Source organism: Staurois parvus, unplaced genomic scaffold (assembly GCF_062004578.1).
Source record: "Staurois parvus isolate SC_StPar_1 unplaced genomic scaffold, SC_StPar_1.0 ptg000086l, whole genome shotgun sequence".
In the NCBI taxonomy this organism is placed as follows: Eukaryota; Metazoa; Chordata; class Amphibia; order Anura; family Ranidae; genus Staurois; species Staurois parvus.
Genome location: NW_028317882.1, coordinates 12620777 through 12639812, shown reverse-complemented (window position 1 = coordinate 12639812; position 19036 = coordinate 12620777). Strand labels below are relative to the sequence as shown.

Below are 19036 nucleotides of genomic sequence, written 5' to 3'. Positions count from 1 at the left end.
ACCTTGCAACTTACAGGACTTAAAAGGATCTTCTAACAGCTTGGTGCCAGATACCACATCATACCTTCAGATGCCTAATGGTTTCCATGGCTCAAAAGGGTCAAGGCTGTTTTGGCAGAAAAGGGGGGACTTACTAAAGATTAGGTGTGTGGTCACAACATTATGGCTGATTGGTGTATATAAAGAATACAAGGGCCAGTCACAAGTAACTTGATGGAAAAGGTAAGTTCACAGGCTGCCACGATTTCTTGGGGATACACCATTTCCTTGATAACATGGTGATCCTTTTATCACTCGATTAAAGAAAGAATCCGCAAGGGGTTGATTTGGTAAAATTCCCTATAACACCCCTTGAAGAGTGAACACAAAACCACTTAACTCATTAAAGTGTATGCCCCATATGCCTCTTACAAAATATACCAACCAGGTATTTCTACCACTCATGAAAAAAATACTGAAAAACCATCACACAGTATGAAAAATATTTAGCTGAATACATGTGATTACATAATGACGCTCATAATCACGACTCAAGAACAACAATTTTTTTTTCTTTTCTTTTATTGTTTGGGGGACGGCAGATGGAAGCAGTGCTGTAGGAGATATACAATTCCTGAAAGAGAAAATTAAAATGAATCACAAATCATTTAAGAATCCCTCCTTCAGTACAGTTGCAGCTATTGACAGAAATGAAAAGGTTGGTATCCTAAAAAAGCTTGGGGCATTACTGCCACCTAGTGGTATAGCTCTATATCAGAAATCTAGTTAAAGGATGCATTGAGATGCTTTCAGCTGTGAATACAAAAAGGGGTTATCCTGTCTAGAATTCTCAGTGTCCCCTCTCCCCCAGAATTCTGTTGCAACAACATAAAAACAAACACTTAAAAGCTATTTTCAATAAAAGGTATGGAGGTTTTTCCCCTTACTACAATAAAACACATGAAAAATAAATCTACTGTTGTATCTGACCAACCTTTAAAGCAGAAGTTCACCTTTGGGAACATGTTACATGTTACATGTTCCTAGAGCGCCGTGGTAGTTCATTGAAGCTTAGTGTCAGAATATCTGCTTGCTTGTACATCCCGTACGGCAAGCAGATATCCTGACAGGTCTGCAGTAGACCTGCATGGTATTAGCAATCGACTGATCGCTGGTGCAATGCTTTCCAGGCTCCTGTAGACAAAAATAATAAATGCATTTTTTTTTACAAAAAAAAAAAAAAAAAAAAGGCAAAAAAATGTGCATTTATTATTTTTTTCTAAAAAGTGAACTTAACCCTTTTGAGAAAACAATCATTGGAACTTAACATACAAAACTTAAGGATTTGTAACTGTATCAAGACTTCTACACATGTGCTAGAACAGTGTGCTCTACACTCTCAAAATTGCTCATATACAATATGCAAATATATACAAAGGGCAACTAGCGCTAGAATATGTATTCAATCTGGCACATAAAAGACAGAAGGGGGCACATGCACAGAATGTAAGAGCATTTGTCTGTGTATAAAGGATGCCTGTGAGGGGATGTGGTATGAGCAAAGAGCAGGGATGCCAGATGTAAGGTGGGTGAGTGATGTGTCAGAAGTGGGTGGAAATGCACAGAAAAAAGACTGCCAGGGGTTAAAGCATGTTGTAGAGGAAGTATAGTCAGAAGGAACCGTAGGGAGGCTGATTATTTATGAAAAAAATAAAAGAGTGGAAGACATGTAAAATGTACCACAAAACCAAACAACATTGTAGGAGTCCAGAATATATGCAACTGTACTACTCTAACAAAACAGGTTAAAGTAATTGTAAATTCACTTTTCTAAATATCAGACAGATTTATACTTACCTGCTCTGTGCAGAGAACAGCCCCCAAACCTTTTCTCAGGTCCCTTGCTGGAGCTCCTGGATCCTCCTTTTCTTGGTGTGCCACCACAGGAATCTGCTTCCTATCATGGAACTCCTACGGGTTTGGTAATGAGCCACGCTGCCTGTGTCCATAGACACAGACAGCGTGGCTCGGGCCCATCTCACGTCACTGGCTTCGACTGACAGCAGCAGATGCCAATGGCTCCTGCTACCTCAACAACGCCTGAGAGACCAGGAAGTGAGAGTAGAGACCCGCATGCAGACGGGCACAGCGCTGGATCAAGTGCGGACTCAAGTATTGGGGGGAGGGGGCAATACTTTTACCTTAACGCAAAGAATGCATGAAGGTAAAAAAATATTTAGACTTTAGAAACACTTTAAGATCAAGTTGCATGCATATCATAGTAAGCCACAGAAAACAGCAGAACCAGCGTAAAAAGAGACTGTGTCACTATAGTAAACTTGTAAACTCAAGGCATGTTTTTAAAACAATATAAATAGTTACCTTTCCTGCTGTTACCACTGCTGAGCGCCACTTCAATCCAGAAAAATCTTAAGCAGACATCCACAGGGAAGCAGCCACCTCTGAGATTATCCATCTTCTGGGCACCTCTGCAGCTAAATGGTTCCTACATGTGACTAGAGGACACAGTATTGATGTGGAGATCAACAGGGGGAACCAATGAGCTGCAAGGGTCTCAGAAGGGTGTTTCCCTGCACACGTCTGCAGTTGATTTCAGTGGTGTGGGCACAGTTCTTTTAAAAGGTATGCCTTGATTTCAAAATTTACCTATAGCTACAAGGTCACTTTGAAGGAATTTGAGAAATATGGAGGCCACCATTTCTGAACTTTTCTTATGAAATGCTGATTTACACACCCATAGATTTCTTTTGTTACGCCTTCAGGCTGAGAAAAAGAAATTTACACATTCCTCCATACATGCTAAACATGGAAGCATGGGACAGACAATTCTCCTGCTGCGGCTATTTTATTCTCACAGTTGACACCACTGGCTTTCAGAATACCCAAACAGTGCCTGCATCTGATTGGAAATGAGCGCTGTTCAGCTGACAATTTTTGTCCCAGCTTCTTCCATATTTTTCAAGAATGTCGGGTGAATTGTGCTGACAGGGCCACCCACTGATTACATTTTGTCCATTTCATTAGGAACCAGTTAAAATTCACTGAGTGTAAGGCAGCTTAAAGAGTAACTCTACTTTTGACAAAAAAAAAAAAATTTTCACTCTGGGTGATATACATTAGTGAGTCTAACTAACTTTGTTGCAGATTCCTACCTTTTGTTATTCTGAAGAAATAGCCGGTTTGTCTCTATCCATGTGCAAAATGAATGTGAACGGGAGTTATGGTATAATTATGAATCAGCTGCTGCACTTGCAAGGTTCTAATGAGGGAAGTGGCAATCTCCTAGATTGTAAGCTTGAAAGAGCAGGGCCCTCGAACCCCTCGTGTATTGTATTGTTACTGTATTGTCTCATGTACTGTCCCCCCACTTTATTGTACAGCGCTAAGCAAACCTATTGGCGCTATATAAACACTATATAATAATAATCCCTTTAGGCATGATCTCCCTTTGGGAGTATCTATACCAAAAATGAAATTTTTCTTGCAGGGAATGCTCAAAACCTGACTTGTAGTTTAGTGCAGACTTCTGAGAAAATCAGTGAGCCAATCAAACAAGCAGGAAATTACATTTCTGGGGGGAGTGTTCTTTATACCATATGTGTACAGAATGCTTCCAGGTTGCCATTCTGCAATGCATTTTACAAAAAAAATGTATGGATTGAAAAAGAAAATAATTTTTAATAACATTCAATCACAATATGATTTGTGTAGCAATTGTATACGTTATATTTTTTTTATTTGCAATTTTTTCCCCACAAAAGTGGAGTTGCCCTTTAAGTCATAGACCCAGAACAAGTATGAAGATCTAGAATCAGAATGTCACTCTAATAAGCTTGTTCTGGGTTGTGGCTTCAGGTAGTAAATCCAGAAACAGCCAAACAACTCGTATTTTCAGAATCAGGTCAAACATAGCGTCCATATTTCTTAACGATGAAAAGCAAATATTTTTAGAAAGAGTAAATAAACACAAAATTCAGCATTATGGTGTCAAATCTGTGTAGCTGCCTCCACCATATTTATAGCCTCAAAGATATAATCCAACGGATTAAAATAAAATTGGTGTGGCGCTTACTGTACCACTGACTGTAAATAAATATATTAACTTGTGTGGTTTTTTTTTTTTAAGCATAAATCTATAGTGCCATGTAAGTATGTGCCATCCATCCCATCATGTTGTGCAGTAATACATATATGAAAACAATATATAGGCTCAAAAAATCTCTGTATAAGGTGCAACTAAAGTCCAGCTTTCATAAAGTGCTTTACAAAATGGTGCTCAAGAATTATCAAGTCTTCAATGAGTGCAAATCACTCTGTGCTCCCCTCCTTGTCCACATCACTCACCAGAGTTCCGTAGCCCCCTATGCAGCATAAGTGGATCTCAAGCGCTTTTTAGGATGTGTACTGTCTCCTCTTGTAGCTCTGATGTCCCAGTAGAAGGCTATTCATTCCTAAAAGTGCTAAAGACCCACTTATGTTGCATAGGGAGTCATGGAACTCTGTGCCCCCCTCCTTGTCCACCTTACTCACCAGAGCGATTTGCATGCACTGAACACTTGAGAAGTTTTTGAGCACCAATCACTTTATAAAGCACTTTATGCCAATTGGACTTTAGCTGCACCCTGTTCAGAGACTTTCTATTTTTTTTTTTTTACTTTTCATCAAGAAAACAGGGTTTATTTAAAAATATGGAACTACAGAATTAGAAATGCAGAACACAAACATAATCGTGTATTCATGCTTATGTAACTTGTGTGGATATTATTTATTATAGGTACTTGTATAGTGCCATCTATACACACACACATATATTGCACATTCACATCAGTCCCTAACCCTCAAGGAGCGTACAATCTAAGGTCCCTAACTCACATGCATACATACTAGGGCCAATTTAGACAGGGACCAATTAACCTACCAGCGTGTCTTTGGAGTGTGGGAAGAAACAAAAGTTCCCAGAGGAAACCCACGCAGCAAAGGGAGAACATGCAAACTCCAGGCAGGTGGTGTTGTGGTTGGGATTCAAAACAACGACTCTAGTACTGCCAGGTGGAAGTGCTAACCATTTAGCATTGTTCTGCCAAGGATATTGCAGGTGTTAACATGAGCTCATGCCTAATAACTGACCGATATAGTCCCAGCCCACCCAACAACAGAAAGAGAAAGGCTAAAATAATTTGTTAAAATATCATGTGCAAGTATCAGGTAACTGCAGCCACTTATCCCAAATTTTGTAATACTTAGATGGGCACCTTCTATGCATATATATCAGGTTTTTATTTTTAATATGATAACGTACAATTGACCTCTGCAACCCAATCTGACACTTGTGAGAGAGAGCCAGCATCTAGGTCCCTGCAAAAAGCTTCCAGGCAGCAAATAACGTTATATGTAAAAAGATATTTTGAAATTTTTCAGATTCCGGGGCAGAAAAAAGCCCCAGCAAACTGTGTTTAGGGTCAAGGGACAGGCGATCCCATATTATCATTGAGAAACTAAATAACTTTGGCCCAACTTTTGCCTGAATTCTAAGGCAAGACTATAAGAGATAAAAGAAAGTGCCCGGAGTCAAACATTTCAGACATATAGGACTATTATCGGGCTGAAATTTGACCATATGGACCAGAGTTAAATAGGCACAATGGATAATGTAAATTTGGGTTAAGTGATCTGCTAATATGTTGATACCAATCTACAGTTATCCAGGCTCTCTCACTATTCCTCATCATTCAACTCTTGAACGTCAGCCGCCCTGTGGATTTTGGGAGAATAGGCAACACTAGCAGCTGTGGGAGTGAGCAAAAGGTTATAAAAGATAGAAATCAGCTTGCAACCCTCATCTGCGCCTAGCACATCCAACAGGGGTGAAGTGTACGTATCGTGGGGGCATCTATAAACGAGTACATGGAGCATTTTTCAGTTGAAAGCATCCAAACAACATCAAATTCGATAGGCCAAATTCATCTTCTAATTTCTGAAAGGTCCTGATCTTGACTAGTCATCACATGATGCAGATAATATACCCCATTAGAGATCCACAGGATAAGGTCCGGGATTGTCAGTAACTCGGGGAGCTGAGTGTGAGCATGTATTACAGAAGCAGACTTGAGTACCGCCAAGTCCCAAATCCACTTATGATGATACAGCATGCCCATAAGGTTATCTCCCCCCCCATGCCAGCCAGCCCTCCGAGTCAAATACAGAAGGGATGGTGGGAAACAGAAGATGGAGCAATAAACACCAAAGTCCAATACCGTTGGTTATCAGATTTATCAATGTAATAAAAATGTGACAGTTGGGCAGCCAAATAATATAAACTCAAGTCAGGTAATGCGCGCCCCCCCCCCCCAATAGTAGTGGGTTTTTGTTTTTTTCTTAGAGACTTTATATTGGTCTCATTTATGTAATAACACAGTGCACACCATAATTGGATGGATGACACATGCATACATTGCACTATAAATTTATGTTTAAAAAACCCCAACACACAAATTATTAATTTATTGGTTTATTTACAATAAGCGCCATGCCAATTTTCAGGAAGAGGTCGGTCTATGTCAATGTATTGGTTTCAGTTAAGAAGGTTTTAAGAAATCAAGCAGACTGAATGCAGAAAGTAGGGGCACAATGATATGGATACATACCGGCTTTTATTCTAGGGCTTTAACAATGGCTTCACATGCCTCCACATTAACTAGAGCTTCTGCTTTTGCTACTTCATCTCCAGCTCTCTGCAACGCTGCCTGTGCCGTTTCCAAGTTTGACTTTGCAGTCTGTCAGAGAAAAGTTATAGAGGAACAACAGTCTTTACATCTGTGGGTAGCTATATTTACCAATAACATATGCAGGGTCTCTTTTTCTTGTGTTGCACAAAGGTGGTGCCTTGCTGAAGCTTTTATCTTCGTTGATTCTAGTAGACAGGGTCTATTTGAAAACAATATGCTCTTCAGTCTCAAGTGGCAAGGCATATGTGCTGCTGATAGCAATGACCTTTCCCAGGTAAAGGGATTTTTTTCATAGGGTAAAGCAGGCCACCACCACTGAGGTAATCAGATTTTCAACTAATTACCGCAATAATTAAATTTCAGTCCTGTTTTCTTATGCAGCAACCAACTTCAGCTATAAAGGTCAGTTTCAGGGCAGTCAGTGTCAACCTCAGCCTTCCCCCCTTGCCGTTACATCATCAATGTGTTCACTGCCCACGCCTGGTAGCTCTCCTCTCACAAGATCATTCGGGCTTTCAAACACTGGTCCTCTCCTGGTGATTTCATGAGAGGAGTGATGACAATGCTGATGTAGCAGCAAGAGGAAAAGGGGCTGAAGGAACAGCAGATTGTACAGCAACTGACTAGAATGAATATATTTAATTGGCTGCTGCATAAAAAAAACAAAACTACCTCAAAACAATCGATTTTTGGAATTAATTGAAAATCTGTAGGTATCAGGTACCTGCTTTACTGTGTTTAAAGATACATTTACTTTGTGGTGGATTTGCTGGACACAGAGCCACTATAAAGTGGTATAAAACCCAAAAACTACAATTTTATGTATTACTAATCCTTAAATGTGGTGGTTGATTTGTTTCTTTTTTAAGGTTTATTTCTTTTATTTTCATCTGGTGAACCAGCCAGCAATATACTTCCTGTTTTAGGGTGTCTCCACTTTGAATGGAGGAGCAACAGAGACACATTTGGAAAGCAGCATTGTCAGGAGGGTAATGTTAGATATACTAGAAAGAATTAGATGGACTTGACTAATAAACTAAAGCTGAACTCCAGTTAACACTTTTAAATCCGTTACACCAGTTTTTTTTTTTCTTCTGGAATAAAGCTTTTACATAAATAGTTTAACACTGACAGGGCTGGTTACAACAGTGTGTCTTAACCCTCTCTTATTTTTGCTGGGCAGCCTGTTCTTTTAACCTCCCTGGCAGTCTAATTATGTCAATATTTTTGAATGTCAAAGCAGTACATTGTTTTGCATGGAAATTTGTTGTTTTATATTGTAGGCCTGTAATTCTTAGGAATAACTCACTTAAATCTGTCCAAACAAGAGTCTAGTAAACATTCCGGATATGATAAAGTTTGAAACACGAAATCATAAATTATAATAATTATAAAAAATATTATAATAATAAATTTAATTCAATAATGTAATCAAACCAAAAACACTGGAATTTGAAATAGAGCGCAGAGTTCGCATATCACTGAGCTCAGTCACAGAATCGTCGCTGTCGTCACTTTTAGTATCTGATGACGAATTTGCCCACAAGTCACTATTGCTCAATTCTGCAAGTGATTCTACTTCACTATCGCTGTTCTCTAGCTGGTCTAAAACCGCTTTTGACCTAAAGGGAAGCTTTTTGGATGCCATGGATGTTTCTCAAGTGTCCAGGCAAAAAGAACAGTAAAAGTGCAGACAGGGCACAGGACAAAGCACTAGGGACAAAATTTAGGGGAAATGGTTTGATACAGTAATGTAATACTAACAGATTACAATGTATTGTGTGTATGTCATGTTCTTACTTTTTTTAATCTCCCACCGGTTCCGGGAGATTCGCAACACTCGCAGGGAAGGGAACCCAGAAAACGGATGCTGGCATGGGCCGGAGGACACAGCAGGAGGACATCGGAGGATCGCAGGAGAAGGTAAGGATCGGGGGATCGCAGTGTAAGGACTGCAGTGTAATCCCGAGTGTGGCTCGGGGTTACCACTTATGGTACTGTAAATTAACCCCAAATCACACTCGGGATTACCGCTAGGAGGGTTAAGGGATGCTGAACAATAACTGACTTACTGGTGGGATCACCAGGTGAAAAATTAAGGGAAAAAAATCCTTAAAGCAGAACTAAAGGGGAGAAATACTTGCTTTCCCAACACTCGCTCGCCAGTGCAAGCATCTTTATTGGCCAGCATGGGATGAGGTCACTCCTGCACAGGAGCTCGTCATCTAGCAAGCAAGATTGGCCTGGCCACTGTAAACTAAGCTGCATGTGCAGCTCAGTTTACAGTCTGGGAATCACTGTGAGCAGACAGGTAGGTGTGATTTATGCAATGTTTCTTATGCAATAAAGTGCCTGCCTGCTTACAGTGTATGATATCAAACTTTAGTTCTGCTTTAAAAAAAAAAGTTTGGGGTTAAATTCTGCTTTATGAAACAGACTTATCCCATAAAAAGGTATTTTAAACAAGACTCAGGTATGCAGCTGTATATAAAATGAGCAGGAAACACTAAAATCTGATTGCACAATCTTCTTAAGATATGCATGCTGTTGCATTTGCCACCAACCAAACCTCTGCCCTTCAGAACACATTTCTCTACGGACAAGTGCATACTCGTAAGATCCTGACTTGGGCATCTGGATATATCAATTTGTAATCTATGAAAGGGCTGTTCAAGTTTTTGGGAACATCTTTGGTGACGAGTAAAATAATAAGTGATATATTTTAAAACAACTGTGGTGAACCCTGGCGCTATCCCATTCTCATTTACTAAGGCAGCCATAACTGCTTTTGACTGTGTGTCAAACTTGCTAACATAGGGAAAAGAGTGGCTGGCAGATATAACAATTACATTTTTCCAAAGTCCTGTTTCATAAGAAGCTGCCTCCACTGTGGACCACTTGTTCTTGTCCTGGGGTACTCAAAGCTTAATTAAAGTGTTACTAAACCCACAACAGTAAACAGGCTGTTTGATCCTGACTTCTCTGCCTCCCTCCTCTTCTTCAAATGTCCACACTGATAAGACAGACTGAACCTGTAGCCCTTCTGCACATGCTCCGTTTAGTGTGTATTGCTAGAGAGGTTTTTTTTTTATTGGAATAGTGCCTGTGATCAGCACTGATCAAGAGCTCAGAGGGCAAATCAGCACTGTCCAGAGCTCAGCTGAAGTCACAAGACTGCTCTAACTGCTGATGAGAAAAGGTATTTATCAGTTTATATTTGCTAAAATAATTGAACTCCCATGTTCTGTGTACTGTGGGAGAGCGTATAGTGAATGCAGGGTCCTGGGTTTAGTAACACTTTAATATTCCCAGCTCTACTTAGCCAGAACAAGGTATGCAATCTGAGTTGTACAGACCCAGCAAGTGTCCAGAGCTGTAATGCAGCATTCTTGTCCTTGGTATGCTTTATGATTTTCCTCGTCCTCTGGTCTATTCCATGTGTGTTTTAATATTAGTATGGCTACCTCAGCAAGAAGCTAGAAGGCTTAAAGACAGCCAATCATTTAACTTATCATGCTTGATTGGTCTATGTGAATAACCTATTGCCATTCAAATGGAAACAAAATCATGCACCAACTCAAAAGCTCTCTAAATCACTTGATAGCTTACAGGCTTTTGTTTTCTATGTGTCCTAGCAGTGACTGGCATTCATCTGGTGTCAGTATGAATGGGTCCCTAAACTGAACTGAAAACTGGTGTAACCTGAATCAGCATTCATAATTTTTTCTTAATCCATGTGAAAATGACACATATTCACTATGTCCTGTGAGTAGATGCTGCTGTGTCTTCTGAACTACAGAGGACATAACAGAAGGAGTTTCAGGAGGTACAGTCCTTACAGGAACCCTTTCTTAAAGGCAGAAAGGTACCATGGGATATGTAGTCCTTAAACAAAAGCAAAAAGCAGAGGAGAAGCTGCAAAGAATCTAGGAAGTTGTAGAAAAATGGCCAGCAGACAGGCAGAATGCGCATTAATGAAGATTTTTCAAGTAAGAATATATTTGATTGTCAAATATAACTACTATTTGTACTGTTGTCATGCTGATTTTGCAAAATGAAAGTTTTTGTGGTGACCATAGAACTCCTTTAAAATTATACAGTTTGGTTCTTCTCCTCTAAATCTTATTAACCGCCTCCCGCCCGCCATATAGTAAAATGACGGACGCAAGGTGGTTCTCTCGTTCTGGGAGAACGTCATATGATGTCCTCCCATTCTAAACGCGCTGTGTGGCTCCCGGAGCGCGGCGATTGCCGGTGCTCTGTGTCTCTCGGACACAGTGTTTCACCGGTCAACGGAAAGAGCCGAAGATGTCGGCTTGGTCATGTGATCAGCTGTGTCCAATCACAGCTGATCACATGTAAATAAGGAAATGCCGGTTATCGCCATTTCCCTCCTCACGAGCTGTCATGCTGACAGCTCAAGAGGAGAGGAGAGCTGGTAATCAGCATCCCTCAAAGGGGACATCTACACTGATCATCAGGGCACTGATGATCAGCGTGCCCTGATGATCTGTGTAGCCCCAGCAGTGCCACCTGCCAGTGCCCATCAGTGCCAGCTGTCAGTGCTCATCCATGCCACCTGCCAGTGCCCATCAATGCCACATTTCAGTGCCTACCAGTGCACATCAATGCCACATATCAGTGCCCATCTCAGCTGCCTTTTAGTGTCGCCCAACAGTGCCAGTCAGTGCCGCCCAACAGTGCCAGTCAGTGCCGCCCAACAGTGCCAGTCAGTGCCGCCCAACAGTGCCAGTCAGTGCCGCCCAACAGTGCCAGTCAGTGCCGCCCAACAGTGCCAGTCAGTGCCGCCCAACAGTGCCATATGAGTGCTGCCTTTCAATGCCCATCAGTGCCACCTACCAGTGCCACCCCATCAGTGCCACCCCATCAGTGTCCATCCGTGCCACCCCATCAGTGTCCATCCGTGCCACCCCATCAGTGTCCATCCGTGCCACCCCATCAGTGTCCATCCGTGCCACCCCATCAGTGTCCATCCGTGCCACCCCATCAGTGTCCATCCGTGCCACCCCATCAGTGTCCATCCGTGCCACCCCATCAGTGTCCATCCGTGCCACCCCATCAGTGTCCATCCGTGCCACCCATCAGTGTCCATCCGTGCCACCCATCAGTGTCCATCCGTGCAGCCTCATTAGTGCACATCAGTGAAGGAGAAAAATCCCTTGTGTACAAAATTTTATAACAAAAACTAAGGAAAAGCTTTTTTTTTTTTTTTTCAAAATTTTCAGTGGTTTTTGGTTTAAGAAAAAAAAAAACAAAAACCCAGAGGTGATTAAATACCCCCAAAATAAAGCTCTGTCACAAAAAAATGATAAAAATGATAAAAATGTCATATGGGTACAGTGTTACATGACCACGCAATTGTCATTCAAAGTGTGACAGCGCTGAAAGCTTGAAATTGGCCTGGGCAGGAAGGGGGTATAAGTGCCCTGTAGGCTAGTGGTTAAGGCTGCATAACCTGTCTCCCTGTCTGCCAGAAAAGTGTTTGATCATTTATCCATGTAATAGCACAGCTTTGTACTTACACTTGGATCCAACATGTCCAGCTTTACTGCTTCCTCAGCCAGCAACTGTACAGAGGAATCTACATTCACTGTCACAGACCCGCTGCTCACTAAAAGACAAAAGAACAGAATGATGCAGTTATTACACTCCTATATGTCTTATGCTTCAACTCATCTTTCATTTCACTGTCATTATGGTACTTTCAGTGATCAGTGCTTTTTTAAATCTGTCTATATAGGTGTAGTCTTGGGTATTTTAGATACCACGTTCATGGACAAAAGTTTGATCGAGAACCTTCCAGACTTGAATTATGGTATCTTTAACTTACATTACAAAGCCGGTTTTCCTCTCTACTTGTATTAGCTGTATACAGACCCCAACTTGACTGATTATAGCAATCTAATTGATGCACTTGGTTAATTTTGCTTTTATGGTACAGTTGATACTAATGTAACACAAACAGGAGCATATATTATATGTAATCGTATAGGGAAAATAATTTTAGGGTCACTTAAAAAAATAAAAATATCCCTCGCACCCTGGGTGCTTTTAATGTAAGGAGAAATCTGGTTAAATATTTGGATAGTTCCATAACACCCATGGGCAAAGTTTTGAATAGATTCTCTGTCTTAAATCAGAAATTGTAATGCTTTAAAGCCTTTTGGATAGGATGAAAGGCATGATCAGTACTGATACTTTAGGACCTACATAAGGCAAGTTCGTTCTTCTAGGAGCTAAAGCTGGCCTTACATGGTTAGTTTTGATTTTCATCCTGCAGGTGTAGGCTAAACAAAAAGGAAAAAAAACAAAACAAAAAAACCACACTAACAGATTCCATCATCCACACAAACAAGGTGGATAAAAGAGAATGTTAGTGTTTTCACTGTAGAAGGGCCGGGATGTCAAAAAAACAAATACATAGTCACCTATATGGCTGTAGCATCGGTCCAGTACTGCAGCTGCCCCTTGCCATCTTAAGACTGAGAACTAAGCAATCACATGGCCTCTGATCGCTCAATTCTTGGTCTTCACTGAGCAAAAGAGCAGTGAGCATCCCATATACTAAGGCATGTCAGCACAAGCCTGATCATTGGGAGGAAAGCAGGTGGAATTTCAGCATAGCTAGAGAACTGACCACGCTGTGCTCTCATGCATATTGTGGTCAGTTTTTAATAGGAAGACAGAGGGACTTGAAAGAACACCAGGTATTCACACAAAGGAAGCAATACAAAGAGAACAGAATACTTTTTTATACAAGTACATGGTACAGCAGGCGCATATCAAGAATGTGAAATGTTGGGTTTACATTAGGGATGCACAGATACCCTTTTTTGATTGGCGACTAGTACCAATACTTTCGGTGCAGTACTCGCCAACACCGAGTACCAATGCGTACAATTTGCAATTGATACAAAGTATGGACGCAAATTGCACCACAAAGAATAGTATGTGATTTGAACAGCAATGCAATTCCTGCCAAAAATGGCATGCCATTTCCCCACTGCTCCTGTGTGAACCCAGGCTTGTCATAGCCTGAGTTTACACAGGAGTGGTGCGGGAAACCTCCCTGCACTGATCCCATGCTGTCACAGAAGAAAAAGCTGGGGATTTGAAATCCCTGTAGCTTTCTGTCCTCTCAGTGCAGGGATGACAGTATGGGCTAGACTGCTTTGGAATGGTCAGCACTGCACCAATCAGAAGCAGTCTAGCCTGTGCTGTCATCCCTGCAAGCAGAGGAGAGATTTCCGCTTCACAAGTCTGGGGATTTTAAAAATCACATTCCTATTCAAATTGCATGCTATTCCTTTCAGTGCAATTTGCATCCATACATTTTTTATTGATGCAAATCACAAAGCAAAGTATCGTTTTCAGGTATCGGAAGCATTTTCATGAGTACTCGTACTTGTGAAAATACTCAATATTGGCACCGATATCTGTATCAGTGCACCCCTAGTTTTGGAAGGTACCCACATCCATTAGTCGGAATGGAAGTACTCCCCCACCCTACCCTGCCCCCTTCTGAGACATGTCACACACAGCAGTGTGATTACAGTGACACACGCGCGCGCACACACGTAAAACACTCCCAGCACACAGTTAACCCTTTGATCGCCCCTCATGTTAACCCCTTCCTGCCCAGTTCCATTAGTACAGTGTCAGTGCTCTTTTTTTTTTTTAGCACTGATCACTGTATTGGTGTCACTGGGGATGTCAGTGACACCAAGTCAGTTCCCGCCAGTGTCAGAATGTCCGCCACAGTCCCACTATAAGTCACTTATCACCGCCATTACTAGTAAAAATAAGCAAAAAAAAAAAAAAAATCCCAGTATATATACCATCATTTGTAAACGCTATAACTTTCACTCAAACCAATTAATTTACACGTATTGGGGTTTTTTCTGTTTTTTTTTTTTAGCAAAGACATGTAGCAGAATACATTTTGGCATAAACTTATGATGAAATTTGCTTTTTGAAATTTTTTACTGGGCATGTTCAATAACAAAAAGTCAAAAAGAGTTTTTTTTTCTCAAATTGTCAAGTTTTTTTTTTGTACAGCTCAAAAACAAAAAAAAAAAAAAAAAAAAAAAAACAAAAAAAAACACACAGGCGATCAAATACCACCGAAAGAAAGCTCTATTAGTGGAAAAAAAAAAAAAAGGACATACATTTTATTTGGGAACAGCTTTGCATGACCGTGCAATTGTCAGTTAAAGCAATGCAGCGCCGTAATGAAAAAAAAAATGGCCTGGTCAGGAAGGGCAGTGGGTGGGGATAAATCATCTGGAGGACAAGTGGTTAATATATCTGAAACGTCAATAAAGCTGCAAGAAAGTCCCCTGCACTTCAAGGGATAAATGCTCATTTAAATCTAGGGGGACAAGGGAAAAGCAGTTTTGCCCACCTGATCATCTACAACCGTGGGTTCTTCCCACGGAAATAGAGGCTGTCAGATAAGTTCTGACAGCCTCTATTTCCCTGCACCCTAGCAGTCAGATGCCCTTGCCAAACTGCCCTGCCATGGATGAATTTTGGACCTTTCCAACAAGCACAGATGTGACACTTTTAGGTAGTGTCAGTAATTGGCATAAATTCCGAATGCCTAAACAGCCAACAGAATGTGCTGGACTGTAGGACAGGGCGGCCATGCTTTGGCACCATTTAGAAAGTGCCAAGCCTTGCTTGTCAGAACAGTCTTAGATTTCACCATGACAAGAAGGTTTGAAAGGCTGCTACAGGTGATGTGCAGGCACCCAAATCCTGTAGCAGGGTTTCATTTTTGTCTCCCTGATCAAGTATCTTTAAAGTAAAAAGAAGGAGGGAAGAAGAACTCACTAGGAGGCCTAGTCTTTTTAAAAGTGATATTTCAGTTTTGTATCACGACAGATAAGCTGCATGACATGTTGAATACTATACTCAAGGCTTTTTGTTTTTTTTTTTTTCAGCGGTGCAGTTTCGGCACTTCCAGCACTGAATGTATGTAACGGCAAGGGTGGTGGGGTGTAATGCAGGGCCCACTGATGCAGGCTGCTGGGCGATTTATCGTCGCTGGAGGGGATCTATTTTTGAGAGGAGGGTGTCTATTGATGCTGGGAAGGTATGCTGTTGATAGTTGCAGATCTATTGTTGCTGGGGGTCTTATGTTGCTGTGGTCAATTGTTGCTGGGAGGGATCTACTGTTAAGGGAGGGGTCTATCGTTGCTAGCTGCTGGAGGGTTTATTGATGCTGGCTGTGGAGAGATCTACTGATGCTGCCAGAGGATTATTGCTGCTGGTGGAGGGTATTTTGTTGCAGGTGGTCCTGGCTACAAGGGATCGTTTTACTACTTTTATTGTTATTATTCCATACAAATGGATTCCTAGTTTTGTATTCTCTAAAAGGGTGGTACTGGGAGGTAGATAAGGGGTGGAAAGCAGGGACGGAGACAGGGTGATTTGGAAAGGGAGAGTTCCTGCACCTATTCTCTGAGAAAAAAAGCCCAGACTATACTTGTGTATTTCATGGGTTGAAATTTGAGTGTTGTTCCTTTTAGACACACTTTACATGCCTTAAAGTGTTACTAAACCCACAACAGTAAAATCAGTCTGTATATGCAGTAAAGCATGCTTGTTATACTCACTGTGGAACCTAAGGGGTTAATCCTCTGCACTGTGTAAAAAGGCTGTTTGATCTGTTCTCCTCTGCACCTCCTCTTGTTCAAATGCCCACGCTGATGAACCCTTGCCCTTCTGCACATGCTCAGCTTAGTGTGTATTGCTAGAGTTTGTTTTTTTTTTCTTGGGAGAGTGCATGTGATCAGCACAGAGCCATTCAGCACTGTCCAGACAGAGGTCAGGGGATTTCCATCCTCCTAGAGAAAACGCCTACAAGCTTTAACCAGTGCTCTGCTGAAGTCACGAGACTGCTCTAACTGCTGATGAGAAAAGGTATTTAGCAGTTTCTATTTACTAAAATAATTGCACTTCAATGTTCTGTGTACTGTGGGACAGCGGATATAGTGAATGCAGGGTCCTGGGTTTAGTAACACTTTAATATTCATCCCATATAAATCCCATAAAAAGTGTTGCTGAAAAAACACGGCGAGAAGGTTTTTTTTGTTTTTTTTTACGCTGAATCCACAACTACTAAAAACAGCAGACTACTCAGAAACTGCAGGGGTAAGACATTACCATTGTTACAGTTCCACTGTATCTATTACAACAGTAAATGATGGCGCCACATACTTCAATAGATTTTAACAAAGAACAAGTGGGAGACTGAACTGTAAAGCGAGTGACACCTTCTTAATGGCCTGTGCAAATCTTGCTACCGAAATATAAAGATTATTTGACACAACAGGTTCCAAACTCTGGTACATAACATGAGCATTTATCTATTCACCCTCCTTCCTGGTCAGGCCATTTTTTGTGATACGGCGCTGCGTTACTTTAACTGACAATTGCGTGGTCATGAACGCTGTGCATAAATGTCCTTTTTTACCCACAAACAAATCTTTTTTTAGTGGTATATGATCACCTCTGCACTTAATTTTTTGCTCTATAATCAAAAAAAGACCGACAATTTTGAAAAGAAAAAATATATACACACTTTTTTGCTATAAAACATATCCAATAAAAAAAAAATCTAAATTTCTTCATAAATTTAGGCCAAAATGTATTCTGCTACGTCTTTGCTAAAAAAAAAAAAAAAAATCCCAATACGTGTAAATTACTTGGTTTACATGAAAGTAATAGTGATTACAAATGGCGGCATGTATACTGGAATTTTTATCTATTGTTTGAATACTAGTAATGGTGGCAATTAGCAACTTATAGTAGACCTGTGGTGGGTATTCTGACACTGAGTGGGAACTGACTAACTGCCACTGACATCCCCAGTGACACTAATACAATGATCAGTGCTAATAAAAAGCACTGACTGTATTAATGACACTGGGCAGGAAGGGGTTAATATATGGGGTGATCAAAGGGTTAACTGTGTGCTGTATGTGTTTTACATAATGTACTGTGTGCTTTACTACTGAGACATGCTGCTTTGTAAATCTCTGCTGTGCAGGGAAATACAAAGCAGCATGTCCTTGCTGACAGGAGAGAGACCTGTGTTGTTTACACACAGATCTCTCCCGTTAGCTTTACGATTACCAAGTGTCAGCTGGGACCCGGTGGTTGACATCCCTAGCTTACAATAGTAGTGCGGATAGGGAGGCACGCGCGCCCCCTACCCGAGACTGCAAATCACAAATATATATACGTGATTTTGTGCAGCCTTGCCACCCTGTAGCAGTACTTCTACTATAGGGCAGTGGGAAAGTTGTAAAAGCAGAACCAAGCGGTTTGATTTAACCGTTTCCTAAAACAGTAAACTTCAAAGTAGGCCGTGAATTCTAATGATCAGTTTCTTGTGCTCTTAAATGAACTGTCAAGCCATCAAATGCTTGGTATCATAACTGATCACATGTGCAGAACCATGGCAACCGCAGATCAAACAGAGGCAGCTTCCTCAGCTTTAAAAGGACAGGAATTAGTTCTACTTTAAGGCTAGGTTCACATATGTGCGGGTGGTGTGGCTGCGGATCCGTGCAGTCGCACCACCCGCACAGAGGAATGCGGACCCCCGGGTGGATGCCATTAGTTCTAATGGCATGCCTCCCGCACTGGAAAATGCAACCGTACTGGGAACTGTGGTTCCCCTGCGGGCTGCGTTTTCATCAGAAGTCAAGGGACTTCTTCTCTGCGTGTCACGGGAGTCCATTCAAATGAATGGGCTCTCGTGCACGTGCAAAATGTGGCCTGCACAGCTGCATATATGTGAACCAAGGGTTACTACATACTTCATTAAGTAGTGCTTTGTATCTCAGAGACACTCACCGAAGTACTTGGTTGCAGATCCATTCTCATCAAACACTGTGACAAGTCCAGGTCTGAGAACTTGCAATGTTGGGACATGACTTGCTAGGATACCAAACATTCCCGTAGTTGTAGGAACATCCACTTGTTTCACGTTAGCGTTACTGTAAAAGATCTATGCCAGGAGAGACTAGTTTTAGCAAAGTGTTTTATTTACTTTCATGCATTACAGAAAAAAAAGTTAACTTGTACTTTTTACAAACTCTCCAAGAAATTGATTAAAATTAGAGAATGGCTATGTCTATCTAAAACCGAGCAGCACACAGACCAAGCAAAATGGCCATAGCTGATCTGAAAAACACCAATCACCCACCCACTTCACAGATGGATTACCATTGGGGGCTAACAAGGTCAATTTACTGATATGTATGGCATATTTGCTA

The 19036-nt window shown here is 41.2% G+C and overlaps 1 protein-coding gene across 1 annotated transcript in view; it reads right to left on the bottom strand.

The window, feature by feature from the left end:
- Positions 1-468: 468 nt before the first annotated feature.
- The window catches only part of ATP5F1D (ATP synthase F1 subunit delta), a 30295-nt gene continuing 11727 nt past the window's right edge, over positions 469-19036 (bottom strand). Inside the window, exons 2-5 of the mRNA XM_089670081.1 lie at positions 18615-18768; positions 12269-12357; positions 6645-6773; positions 469-613 (exon numbers count right to left, since the gene is read on the bottom strand). Coding sequence (XP_089526207.1) covers positions 6651-6773; positions 12269-12357; positions 18615-18768 — 366 coding nt within the window. The 3' untranslated portion in view covers positions 469-613; positions 6645-6650. The remainder of the gene's footprint in view (positions 614-6644; positions 6774-12268; positions 12358-18614; positions 18769-19036) is intronic.